The sequence below is a fragment of the Mastigoproctus giganteus genome, chromosome 4 (genome assembly GCF_048544385.1).
Source record: "Mastigoproctus giganteus isolate SK-2022 chromosome 4, ASM4854438v1, whole genome shotgun sequence".
Classification (NCBI taxonomy): Eukaryota; Metazoa; Arthropoda; class Arachnida; order Uropygi; family Thelyphonidae; genus Mastigoproctus; species Mastigoproctus giganteus.
In genome coordinates this window covers 242132710-242147151 of record NC_143578.1, presented here as the reverse complement: position 1 = coordinate 242147151, position 14442 = coordinate 242132710, and the positions used below count along the sequence as shown (strand labels likewise).

Sequence of the window (14442 nt, the reverse complement as noted above, 5' to 3'; positions counted from 1 at the left end):
CCATCAGAATTCAGCGTGCTCAACCCAATCAAGGCCTTATACACCTCAATCAGATCACCGCGCAGGTGCCTAGTCTCCAGCCACTGCAATTTGCAGAACTTAAGCCTCTCTTGGTAAGAGGATCCCTTCATTCCCCTCACCAATCTTGTTGCCCTTCTCTGTGCACGCTCAAGCAAATCTACATCCTTCCTAAAATGAGGCCTCCAGACCTGTACGCAGTACTCAAGGTGGGGTCTGACCATTGCCTTATACAAAGGGACAATCACCTCCTTCTCCCTGTTAGCAAAATTCCTATATATCATTGACAAAACCCCATGACCTGCCTTGGCAGGCTGTCTGCATTGCTCAGAAAACTTCATATCTGACAGTACAATTACTCCCAGGTCTTTTTCATTTTCTACCACCTAAGTGTAGTACCACACAGTTTGTACGTTTCTCTGGGGTTACTTCTACCCATATGCAGTACTTTGCATTTGTCAAGGTTAAACTTCAGCTGCCACTTCTTGGCCCACCTTCCCAAATTTTCTAGATCCTGTTGCAGTAGCACACTGCCATTACTGTCATTAACAACCCTGCCAACCTTTGTATCATTATTATTATTATTATTATTAGCCATATGGTGCAAGGAAGCCTGAGGCTTGTGCTGCACCAGGCAAAAAAAAAAAAAATTCTGAATTACCCAAAGATAGAGAGAGAGAGAGAGAGAGAGAGAGAGAGAGAGAGAGAGAGAGAGAGAGAGAGAGAGAGAGAGAGAGAGAGAGAGAGAGAGGTAGAAGGGAATCACCAAGAAAGAGATGAATGATGATATCCAGCTCAGGACCCTGGGTGTGCCAAGCCCATACTCACCAGATGTGAGCCCCTGGGCACGAAGAGCAACACCCATTAATAACCACCCTCTGTCTTCTCCCACTCAACCACTCCCAATTTGTACAATAGTCTTCCATGTGCAACAGTGTCAAAAGCTTTCCTGAAATCCAAATATATGATATCAAAATTATTTTTTGCATCCAATTCCTGTGTAACCACATCATAATATCCTATCAAATTTGTCACAAGACTTTCCCTTAACAAACCCACGCTGTGTCTGAATTATTGCTGCAGTCTTGTCTAGATGATCCCGCAATGCATCTTTAACCAGTGACTCCATTATTTTACCTGGAACAGAAGTTAAACTAACTGGTCTGTAATTACTCGTGTCACCCTTCGATTCCCCTTTGTGAATTGGGGATACATTTGCACATCTCCAGTCCTTGGGAACCTCCCCTGAGTCCAAGGATGCTCTCATAATTATGGCTAAGGGTTTGCTTAGTTGCTTTGCCGCCTCCTTTAATATAACATCCACCCCAGGTGTCTTTTTTATGTTTAACTTCAACAATTTCTCCTCCACTTTGCTCTCGGTTATTACAAAATGATTAATTACCCTGCTACAATTTGTTAACTTTCTGCCATTTTCAAACCTTAATAACTCCTCATGTGTGAATGTAGATGCAAAATACTCATTCGGTTTATTTGCTATCTGAGCAGGATTATCAACAGCCGAACCATCGATATCCAGTGGACCAATCAGATTCATCCCCTTCCTTTTAGAATTTATATAAGTAAAGAAATCCTTGCTGTTTTTCTTAGCATCTTTTGCCAAAGATTTCATTTAATCTGCCTTCGCCTGCCTAACCTCCTTTCTGACCTGATTACAGACTAGCTTATATCTGCCATAGGCTTCTGAGTCGCTTGATAATTTATATGCATCCCATGCATTTTTCTTCTCTGTCACGAGTCTCATTAGTTCATTTGATAACCATTTAGGCCTAAACCTTGAACAATATTTATTAATAGGTATGAAACTTTTAGTAGCATCCACTATTAATTCCTTGAATGCTTCCCACTTAGAATTTACTGTTGGTAACATCGTCAGTTGATCCCACTGTACAGAATTTAAAAATTGTCTGAGACCGCTGTTCGCACCTCTGGCCTTTAGGCAATAGAGCTGATGCTGTAGAAAGCATGAATTAAGAGCTAAAAGGATTAAGAATTAATCCCTTTTGATTTTAAAAGCTAAAATATTCCACAATTTAGTGGTGCCCATAAAACCTATACAACCACAGCATCTACTGTACCAAGAAGTCTCGCTGGTCAACTGCTATCTATGAATACAGAGCCACTGACAAAGATTAGGACACATTCCCAATGCAGATTTTGGCTCTGGTCAACCTGTTTTCTATTGTAAGCACACTGTTAGAGAATTAGGAAAGAGTGATTTTCCTTTATCCCAGAAATTCATTTGTTTGGCAGAAATGAGTAATCCACACTTCCACTAAATTTCACCTGTCTCTGTTTACATAGCTGGTACAAGTGGTCCCTAAATCCATTTTGTTCTAGCTGCTGTGCAAGTAACCTTACAATATTTAAGAAGAAATCCTTGAATGTAGTGGAAAAAGTGGAAGTGCTTAATAGTGTAGATCAAGGAATTAAAATAAAAAAAAAAAAAAAAAACGTTTCAAACTGTTGTGGAAACAGGAGCCAGTCGGAAGCATGAGAAATTATGCCTATATGAAGATGTAGATGAAGAAGATTTTAAGTGGGTAAAGTTGATTCAAGACCAAAACATGCTGATAATAAAAGAAAAGGCTATGGAATATGCAACTTTTTCTGGGGCATAACCATTCCAAGCCAGTTCTGGTTGGCTGGACAAATTTAAAAATCGCAGTGGCTTACCCAAAAGGTTATTTCTGGTGAGAGTAGAGTTTTAATTGAAGAAGACTTTCCCCATTGGAAAGAAAGTTTTGAAAAAAAATTATGGAAGACTACGAGCCCAAAGACATATTCAACATTGATAAACAGGTCTATTTTTTAAATGTTTGCTGAACAAGACACTGACTTTTAAAGTTGATAAACGTTTAGGTGGTAAAAATAGTAAGGAGAGAATTACAGTCTTGGTTGGAGCAAATATAGCTAGTAATGAAAAACTGAAGCTTTTGGTAATAGGCAAAAGGAAACAACCCCAATGTTTCAAAGGAGTAAAGTTATTAGAGTTGGACTACAACTACAACAAAAAATCTTGGATAACAAGTGAAATTTTTGAACAGTGGATGTTAAATTTCGATAGATAGATGACAAAAGTAAACAGAAAAATCACCTTGATTGTTGATAACCGCCCCGCCAACCTTCACTCTGTAATTTCGAAACTTATAAGTGTGAAGCTTGTTTTCTTCCCATCGAATACCTCATCTAAACTGCAGAAAAATAGTGTGAAGAAAATGTGCTAGAAAATATATCTGAGTGTTTAAAACAACACAAACATTTTTATGAATGATGTACAGTAAAATCCAATGTATAACAAAAAATGACCACATATTTTGAAATAATTCTTAAAAGTGTATATTGTGCACATCATTTAAGTAGTCATTTTTTAATATTAATAAATGTATTAATATTAAGAAATAATATTAATACATAATAATATTATGTATGTATTAATAAATTGTTTTAAAATGTTAGAAAATTTATTCATTCCCACTTATTTCTTTTTATTTCCCATCTTTTACTATATTTCTGAATGTTGAATTACAGTATTTTCATTGTCGAAAAGGTCATATTTCTTTATAACGAAATTTCCGTTTAACAAATTTTTTTAAGCGAATGGTTGATTTTGTTATATAGAGGTCCGACTGTATTTTAAAATAAGGAATTCCTTTAAGAAAAAAAATTAAACTTGCCTGTTGCACAAAGCCACCATGTTCTGATTTTTCTGCAAACCTTGGAAATGCCATGTGCAATACCTGAAGCAAAATAATTGGTGGGACAGTAGTAGATGTTTTGTCCATAGTCTCATATAAATCTCTTAAGGCTGAAAAGTAAATATTCGAAAGAACATTATATAAGAAATTTAAAATGCTTCAATAGCAAAAATATTTTCTATATAAAGAAAAAAGTTAAACTAAGTAAATCAGTGACAGTTACAGCAAATACCGATGTACAGTAAACAAATTTATTCCAAGGATGCACCAAGATGCATGCCCTACAGTATGAAAGGCTAGGAGAAAAAAATTTTTCTCATCACTGAATAGACAGTTACAATGGAACTCAAACTGTATCACAAATAACACACTTTATAGTTTGACATTAACATGCTTCTGCTGCTGCAACTAAACAAGTCAAGATAAATCTAATATGGATGTTGAGGGATAATCTGAATTACAAAGGACAAGTACTATACAGGAGAACCTTGGGGTTTGCAGTTTTGCCATTTGCTGATGTACTTATTCACAGTTAGGATTTGGAGACCTTGTTTTCTAGACCACAGGCAGCAGCTTTGACTACTTTCAATTTGTACTTTGATCATATTATGCCAATTGTGGGTCAGACATTCAATCAGCCACAGAACCTAACCTTGTTTATATACACCTATGGGAAAATATGCTGTAGATGTGTTCAATTGTCCCTGAACTAGTTGACAATCATTCAATTTTTTCCTTAATTTTATTTCTGGATAAGCATAAGCCCACCTGCCAATCAGCCACTTTTGCAGTAGAATTTTATCTGCTGGTGCAATATCTGACATTAAATTTGACATTGTAGATCTGAACAAATTCTATTAATGCCGATGGTAAACATGCCAATTAATAAAACAAACTAAGTATTATCTACAGTCTGAATTCTTTCATATTTTGCATTTAAAATCAAAATCTCGGGTGGTTCACATAACCATTCTTGCTGATAAAAATGCAGATTCATACCTGGAAAAAAATAACAATGGTCCAAAGGGAATATGTGCATATATCTAAATGCCTTATCACTGTGATAAGACTTTTAGATTTCTTTACATTTCTATATGTGAGACATCACCTTGCCACTGGAACATGGTATCAGACTTTCCAACTACCAAATCAGTACTGTTTTCTAACTTTCATCATTGTTAGTCTTTAGGTGCATTAATTTAAGTTATAGTACAAATTTTACAATCAGAGAGCTTTCAAATTTCTACTCAGTGAAAACTCCACAAACTGATATGTTATAATACCACATATAAGGTTAGGAAGCCAAGGCTGGGTATGAAAAGTACTGACTAAAAGTGCAAAAAATGAGAAGGGGGTTTTCATGTACAGTAGAGCGTCAATTACCCAAAATAATTGGGACCGGGGGTAATTCAGACTTCTGATTTGTTCAGATTTTCGAACTTATCAAAAGTACTATTCTGGAGACAGAAAAAAAAAAAAAAAAAAAGTTTAGTAAGTTTAGAAATAAAACACAAAGTTGTACTTACGTATTTTTATTCGTAAATAACAAATAACAAATCATTTATAGGTAACAGGAGTAGTGCGGGCAGACCACGTTCGACGCGAACTCCCTCCATGAAAGAATGTGTGTTGAATGCCATCCAGAATAATCCTACTACCAGCACACGTGCCGTTGCATCTGCCTTAGGAGTGTAGTAGTAGTAGTAGTGGCATGTGATGCAAGAAAGCAAATGTATAAGCTTATGCAGCATCAGCCAAAAAAAAAAAAATCCCACCATTCCCTCCAAATGCCTGTCCAGTTCCTCCTTAAATTAATTCAACCTATCAACTTCCACAACGAGAGATGGAAGTTTGTTCCAGCAATTAACCACCCGCTGGCTAAAGGCAAATTTCCGAACATCTATTCTACATCTGTCCTTTCTTAATTTGAATTTATGCCCCCTTAGGTTCGTAATCTGAACAAGTGGAAGGATCCAATCAGAATTCAGTGTGCTCAACCCATTCAAGGCCTTATACACCTCAATCAGATCACCGCGCAGGTGCCTAGTCTCCAGCCACTGCAATTTGCAGAACTTAAGCCTCTCTTGGTAAGAGGATCCCTTCATTCCCCATCATCTCCTTTTCCCTGCTAGCAAAATTCCTATATATCATTGACAAAACCCCATGACCTGCCCTGGCAGCCTGTCTGCATTGCTCAGAAAACTTCATATCTGCCTGCACAATTACTCCCAGGTCTTTTTCATTTTCTACCGCCCTAAGTTGGTACATTTCTCTGGGGTTACTTCTACCCATATGCAGTACTTTGCATTTGTCAAGGTTAAACTTCAGTTGCCACTTTTTAGCAAATTTTGCCCACATTTTCTAGAACATGTTGCAGTAGCACACTGTCATTAACAACCCTACCAACCTTTGTATCGTCTGCAAAATTCGACACTAAGCCTGATATATCTTCATCAATATCATTGATAAATATACAAAACAACAGTGGACCCAACACCGAATCCTGTGGGACTCCACTAATAACATTAGTCCACGAAGAGCAGCACCCATTGATTAACACCCTCTGTCTTCTCCCACTTAACCTTCCTTTTATCCATTGTAGCAACTTACCCTTAATACCATTCTGCTCCAATTTGTACAATAGTCTTCCATGTGCAACAGTGTCAAAAGCTTTCCTGAAATCCAAATATATGATATCAAAATTATTTTTTCCATCCAGTTCCTTTGTAACCACATCATAATATCCTATCAAATTTGTCAGACAAGACTTTCCCTTAACAAACCCATGCTGTGTCAGAATTATTGCTGCCGTCTTGTCTAGATGATCCTGCAATGCATCTTTAACCAGTGACTCCATTATTTTACCCGGAACAGAAGTTAAACTAACTGGTCTGTAATTACTCGTGTCACCCTTCGATTCCCCTTTGTGAATTGGGGATACATTTCCACATCTCCAGTCCTTGGGAACCTCCCCTGAGTCCAAGGATGCTCTCATAATTATGGCTAAGGGTTTGCTTAGTTGCTTTGCCGCCTCCTTTAATATAACTGGATAGATCCCATCTATCCCAGGTGCTTTTCTTATGTTTAACTTCAACAATGTCTCTCCACTTTGCTCTCAGTTATTACAAAATCATTAAGTATCCTGCTACAATTTGATAATCTTCTGCCATTTTCAAACCTTAATAATTCCTCATGTGTGAATGTAGATGCAAAATACTCATTCAGTTTGTTTGCTATCTGAGCAGGATCATCAACAGTCAAACCATCGATGTCAAGTGGACCAATCAGATTCATCCCCTTCCTTTTAGAGTTTATATAAATAAAGAAATCCTTGCTGTTTTTCGTAGCATCTTTTGCCAAGGATTTCTCGTAATCTCCCTTCGCCTGCCTAACCTCCTTTGTGACCTGATTACAGACTAGCTTATATTTGCCATAGGCTTCTGAGTCGCTTGATAATTTATATGCATCCCATGCATTTTTCTTCTCTGCCATGAGTCTCGTTAGTTCATTAGATAACCATTTAGGCCTAAACCTTGAACAATATTTCTTAATAGGTATGAAACTTTTAGTAGTTTCCACGATTAATTCCTTGAATGCTTCCCACTTAGAATTTACTGTTGGTAACATTGTCAGTTGATCCCACTGTACAGAATTTAAAAACTGTCGGAGACCACTGTACTCACCTTTACGGAAGCAAAAACTCTTTCCTTTACCCCTGATGGTAATTAAATCTTTAAGTAAATCCCACGTCAGTACACTGTGATCACTGCCACCTAGTGGTTCCTTTATCTGGAAATTCTTAATACAAGAATGATCATTGCTGATAACCAGATCAAGAGTATTACTTTCTCTGGTTGCCTCTCGAACATGCTGCTGCAGAAAACAATCATCCAATAACTCCACAAAAGTCTGACTAGTGTGTGAGTGACCAACCCACAAGTTCCAGTCAATATCTGGGAAGTTAAAATCCCCCATTATAAGATGTGTCTCATTGCAGTGTACAGCGTGTCTGGCACAACGATTCCTTACACCCCTTTCATCTCCAAAGGGTTCAGTTACTGCTCCCCCAAGATCATCCTGCACGTGTGGCTTTTGTACAGTGGTTTCTCCAAGAAAGTGTTCAAGACTTGAATTTTCCAACCTATGTTTTTGTCATGGATGAGGCTTATTTTACTCGGGAAGGCTTATTCAATTCAGCACAATGCTCATGTGTGGGCTCACGACAACCCACACGGTGTTCGCCCAACATCACTTCCCAATAAATGTGTGGGCAGGTATGGTCGGTGACTGCTTAGTCGGCCCATACCTGTTACCATCTCGCATGAACTCCGCTAAATATCGGATCTTTCTTGAACAAGTTCTACCAGGGTTACTTGACGATGTTCCAGCAAATGTGAGATGTAACATTTGGTTTCAACCTGACGGGGCGCCTGCCCATTATGCAAGGTGTGTTCGTGACCATTTGAACAGGCGTTTTGGGCGTCGATGAATTGGCTGTGGTGGACCCGTTGCCTGGCCCTTGTGCTCACCTGATTTATCGAGCCTTGATTTCTTTCTGTGGCGGGCCCTCAAATCTATCGTGTATGAATCACCTGTGGTGATGGAAATGGATGTCGTGGCGAGACTCGTCTGTGCTGCTGCTACTGTCAAAAAACTCCAGATGTGTTTGACCATGTCTGCCAATCCATGCTGCGTCGGTGTCACGCATGCATCGTGTCTCATGGTGGAACCTTCAAGCATCTGTTGTAACATCATGAAATGCATCCATCTCGTACTCCATTGTTAATATTATGTCAAATAAATGTTTGCCACTAATTAATACTGTCTTGTGTCATTTCTGCTTCTTGTGCCTCTGCTATTACTTTCCCGTGATGTTTCCAGTTATGGGTTCCTATGTGATTCACATTCCTTTAGATGTTACCTTCCTCCCCTAAATGTTTGTACCAATATTTTTGAGACACCCTGTATATATGTGGTGATCTGATCCTTTGCATGTATTTTTTTGAATCTTTTAATTAATTTTTAGCTGTATACTTAATTATCTTTTTCCAAATTCTTAATAAATTTCCACTAGATAAAAATGAATTGCACATTAGTGCATTTCCATCCTTTACAGATCAAGGTAAATTTTCTAGCACAAGGTTATTTTTCCATGCATCAAAATACCTCTAATCTAAACAAAGGAGAGGAACTTCATGATAATGCATAGTCACACACACATAGGAATGAACCATTCTTTCCTCTCCTGCTTATAGCCATGGTTTTCGCACCCACAGATTATTATCTGACTGTCACATTAGAACAGCGTTTTACAGCACTAGTATCTATCTTGAAAAATAGCTTCAGTTTGCTGCATTACGCCTTCCATGCAAAGGTCATTGAAACTGGAGTTATATTTCTTTTTTTTTTTTTTTTGGTGCGGGGAGATGAATGAACAGAAGGTATTTAGGTATTTCTTTCTTAATGGCCTTCATGCAGTTCTTAAACCATGTTTCAAGAATTAAACTTTAAGAATGAAGGTTACTTGCTTACTACTTTAAGAATGAAGGCTTATTACAGAATAGCAGTACACTATGCAGGTTTAGAGTACAACATTATTTGAAAATGTAATATTTACCTGCTGTTATAGACTGAGAGGGCACCATTGCACGTCCTGTTGCAAAATTTCCCTGAAATCTAAAAGTAAAAAAAAAAATAATAAAATAAATAAAAAGAATGTTCCACAATGACTTTATCTAAAATATTTATATCAATATAAAAGGAAAATTATGTAATTCAATTTCTTTTAAAAATTTTTAGATTACATATGCTAATTTCAAATTCGGAATACATAAAATATTGTATACAATATATAATATACATACTTTTTCAAGGCATCCTTAAGTTCAGGAACAGCTCTAAGACACTGTACAGTTGCATTCATATAACATGTATTACCAAGATTAGTTAAGCCTGCAGGCATTTCTAGCTACAAACAAAAAAACAAGAAATTTGTAGTCTAATTAAGAAAAAAAAAAAAACATCCTTTCTAGTTATAGTAATTAGCACTACTGTCTTCAAGTGGATATAAAAAACAGAAAACAACAACAAATGTCACTATCAATGTAACAGGACAGGATGCTCACGTTCAATTTAGATAATTTTTATTTCATCTAGTTTTAAATATTAATTTCTGAAAATAGTGAAATAATTTAGAATTAAATATACAATTACCCAATCTATGAGACAAACTGTTACAATATAAAATCATTTTCTAAAAACAAAATTATGTACAAAAAATTTGTAGTGAAATGTACTGGTAGAGTATTTATTCAAGTACTGAACATGAGAGAGAAAATAACAGAGAAATGCTGCACAATATATCTGCAAAGTACTACGTTAAGATCATCCTCACTTACTAGATTGTATAAAGAATGATGTCAGTTAATGCAAAACATGAGAGTTCTAAAGATATTTTAGAGTGGTAGAAAATGAAGTGAGATATGAGAAGTCGATATATCTCAAAGCTTCTTCAGATGATTCTGGAAATAGTACAGAGATACAGGAAACAAATCTGATTTACATATAAGATATATACAAAAAATGAGTACTAGAAAAAATTATAGTATTTGAAACTTATCAATATCATAAATTCATAAAATGAATTCATAAATATCATACCATGACACTGCTCTTTTGCCATGCATTCACAGAGGATCCATAATGCAGCTCAATACGATTAATTTATCAATTACAAGAACTGTCATGTTTTGCATTAATTAATATCAGTATTTGCATTTCAGGTCATAAAGGCGACTACAGAGGTCTGAGACACTAATTAAATTCTATGCAGTGGAACCAACTGATGATGTTACCAACAGCAAATTCAAAATGAGAAGTATTCAAAGAATTAATCTTGGAAGCTACTAGGCTTTACATACCAACTAAGAAATACTGTTCACAGTTTAGGCCTAAATGGAGGTCAGATGAACTAATGACTCATGTGGCAGAGAATAAAAATACATGGGATACATATAAATTAATGGGTGACATGGAAGCCTACGATAGACATAAGCTTGTCTGTAACCAAGTCACAAAGGAGGTTAGGCAAGCAAAGGCAGATTATGAGAAATCTTTGGCAAAGGATGCAAGGAAAAACAGGAAAGAGTTCCTTCTAGAGTTTACGTAGGTAAACTCTAGAAGGAAGGGGATGAATCAGATCGGTCCACTAGATATCGATGGTTCAACTGTTGATGATCCTGCTCAGGTGGCTAACAAACTAAATGAGTATTTTGCATCTACATTCACACATGAGGAGTTATTCAGTGTGGGGAATGCCAGAGGTGAACTAAACTCTGGCAGTGAGCTAGATGATTTTGTAATAACTGAGAGGAAAGTGGAGGAGAAATTGTTGAAGATAAACATAAGAAAGGCACCTGGGGTGGATGGGATCTATCTGTTATATTAAAGGAGGCAGCAAAGGAAGTAAACCCTTAGCCATAATTATGACAGCTTCCTTGGACTCAGGGGAGAAACCCATGGACTGGAGATGTGCAAATGTGACCACAATTCACAAAGGAGGATCAAAGGGCGACACAAATAATTATAGACCTGTTAGTTTAACTTCTGTTCCAGGGAAATTAATGGAGGCACTGATTAAAGAAGCACTGCAGGATCATCTAGACTAGACTTCAGTTATAGCTCAGACACAGCATGGATTTGTTAAGGGGAAGTCTTGCCTGACCAATTTGATTGGATAATATGATGTGATCACAAAGCCACTGGATGCAGGGAATAACTTTGATATCATATATTTGGATCTTAGAAAGGGCTTTTGATACTGTTGCACATGGAAGACTGCTGCACAAATGGGAGCAGTGCAGCACTGGAGGCAAATTGCTGCTATGGATAAAGGGATGGTTGAATGGGAGAAGACAGGGAGTGGTAATCAATGGACACTGCTCTTTGTGGACTAATGTTATTAGCGAAGTCCCTCAGGGTTCAGGGTTGGGTCCATTGTTGTTTTCTGTATTTATAAATGATCCTGATGATGGTATATCAGGCTTAATGTCCAAGTTTGCAGATGATACGAAGGTTGGCAGAGTTTTTAATGACACTAATGACAGTATGCTGCTGCAACAGATCTAGAAAAGTTGAGCAGATGGGCTGAGAGGTGGCAAATGAAGTTTTAACATGGACAAATGTAAAGTACTATATATGGGAAGCAGTAACCCCAGAGTAACGTATCAACTCTGTGGTTCTACACTGACAGTGGTAGAGAATGAAAAGGACCTGAGGGTAATTGTGCAGGCAGATATGAAGTTTTCTGAGCAGTGCAGATGGTCTGCAAGAGTAGTTCATGGTGTCTTGTGAATAATATAAAGGAATTTTAAGAAGGATGTAGAGCTGTTGGAATGAGTATAGAGAAGGGCAACAAGATTAGTGAATGGAACAAAGGGTTGCTCTTATGAAGAAAGGCTTAAGTTTTGCAGATTGCAGTGTTTGGAGACTAGGCACCTGCAAGGTGATCTGATTGAGGGGTATAAAGCCTTGAATGGTTTGAGCATGCTCAATGCTGATGGGATTCTTCCTTTTGCTCAGAATAATCACCTGAGAGGGTACAAATTCAAATTGAGGAAGGACAGTTATAGGATAGATGTGCGGAAGTTTGCCTTTAGCCAGCGGGTAGTTGATTGGTGGAACAGACTTCCATCTTTTGTTGTGGAAGTTGATAGCCTAAATAAATTTAAGGCTGAGCTGGACAGGTATTTGGAACGAATGGAGGGGTGAAATAGGAGCATTTTTTTTTTTTTTTTTTTTTTTTTTGGGCTGATGCTGGATAAGCTTGCTTTCTTGCATCATGTGCCTCTACTAATGCTAATACTAATATAACTAAAACCAAATTTTCCACTGTGCTCACACTACAACATTCACGTAAACTAATTCCTCTGAACAGAATATGGATCTTGAGATGGATGATATGGGTGGCATGCAACTCCTTCAACATCTCCAGATCTATCCTGCACACTAATCTTAATAGTCTCCTCACCCCCCCTCCAGAATCATAACAGATTGAATAAATATTCCCCCTCCTCTCAAAGTCTTGATCTCAAATCCAAGAACTGCTGGGAGGGATCACTTCAATCCATTCTTCACCTCTAATGGAGGTCTACAATCTGGTCTGGCCAAAACACATTTTCAGCTAATTCAACAAGTATGAATGTATGTGTTTCTGTCTAGGCAGTCCCAATGTTTATTATTAGTATTAGCCATATAGTGCAAGGAATATAGTGGCAAAAAAAAAGAGAGTAGATTAGATAGAAAATACAAATTAAGCACTTTCCTCCTCACATAAATAACTATCCAGTTCCTTTGAATGTCTTCAAACTGTCAGCCTCAACTACTTGCTAAGGCAACTTGTTTCAGTAATCAATTACTCCCACAATTTGCTAATATCATGTTGTAACATCTCTATATGGCCAGCCATGCATTTTGTGGTGGCCATAGAAATGCTACAATACAGATTTGTGTGTTTAGTATGTGTTTAGTTATATGACTGGCCACTTGGTAAACAGCCAGCAGAAAATCACCTGGATGTTTGCTCGCTAGTTCCCTTCCCTTGCCATGATGAAGTGGGCTATCCAGCACCATTCACTGATTCTCTGCACTGGGACCTTGGAGTTCCAAAGGACAGCCATGCATTTAAAAAAAAAAAAAAAAAAAAGCAAGCATGAAAGGATTGTTTGTTTGTTTGTTTTAGTTAGTTGTTGGTGCATCGGCTTCTATGGCCATAATGCACCTCCCAAGATTTTTGCAGTACTCTGATCCAAGCCCGAGGCGGGATTCGAACCCGCGACCTTTGGGTTGCCAGGCAGGCACTTCACCCACCCGGCTAGCCCGGTCGGCGCATGAAAGGAAAATGGGTTAACAGAAGGAGAGGGGAATTAAAGTTAGGATTACATAAGAGTTCAGACAGAACAGAGAAGGCAATCCATGGGGGAGGCAGCAAGATTGGGGTTGGCCAGCAGGTCATCAGATGTTGCCTTATAATCTACACATGTGCGATAACTTCTGCTTATCAGGTGCAAGTAGGACAACAGCTCTAGAGTACTGCACACTACTCTGTAATGGTGGCTGTTTGACAGCACACATATGCTGCGTGATAGCCACTGTTAAGTAAGTATTAATGTGTGTAAAATGCAGTGTCCCCCCCCAAGGACATTGGGGTCAAGCTCATTTCCCCCACTGAGCCCCTACTTATTCAGCTGTGCTCCTCCTACCGTGGCTAGATGTTTCAGGTCATGGTCTCCCATGCTTAAAATGTTAATTTTTGTGTTCCAAGTCTGTTTATTTTTTTATCCTACCTTTGGTTGTCTCTATTCTGAAATACTGCATATGAAGAGGAAGCCATCTTTTGGCAAGAGTTTCTAGTTTGTTCTTATGGCTATTTTAATTTAGCTGTCCTTAATAGCTCAGTATCCCAGCAGAAATGGGAGGGGAAAAGCAACCAAAGGAGCCACTAGCAGGTAAAGGATTAGTGGAGTTGGGGAGGGGATTCCATCCATTTGGTGTCAGATAAAGATCTTTCATTATGCACTCATATCTATCACTTGCACTCTCCCTCTCACACAATCACAGTGACTGTGATTGTGTGAGAGGGAGAGAAAAACTAAAATATTTAAAAATACTAAACTATTTACAATCACACCTCTATTATATCAGGCCAATG

General features: G+C 37.8%; 1 protein-coding gene across 1 annotated transcript in view; it reads right to left on the bottom strand.

Annotated features, from left to right (window-relative positions):
• Nucleotides 1–14442, bottom strand: part of Usp14 (ubiquitin specific protease 14) — a 156219-nt gene that overhangs the window by 84557 nt on the left and 57220 nt on the right. Inside the window, exons 5-7 of the mRNA XM_090372138.1 lie at nucleotides 9599–9702; nucleotides 9352–9410; nucleotides 3714–3844 (exon numbers count right to left, since the gene is read on the bottom strand). Coding sequence (XP_090228264.1) covers nucleotides 3714–3844; nucleotides 9352–9410; nucleotides 9599–9702 — 294 coding nt within the window. The remainder of the gene's footprint in view (nucleotides 1–3713; nucleotides 3845–9351; nucleotides 9411–9598; nucleotides 9703–14442) is intronic.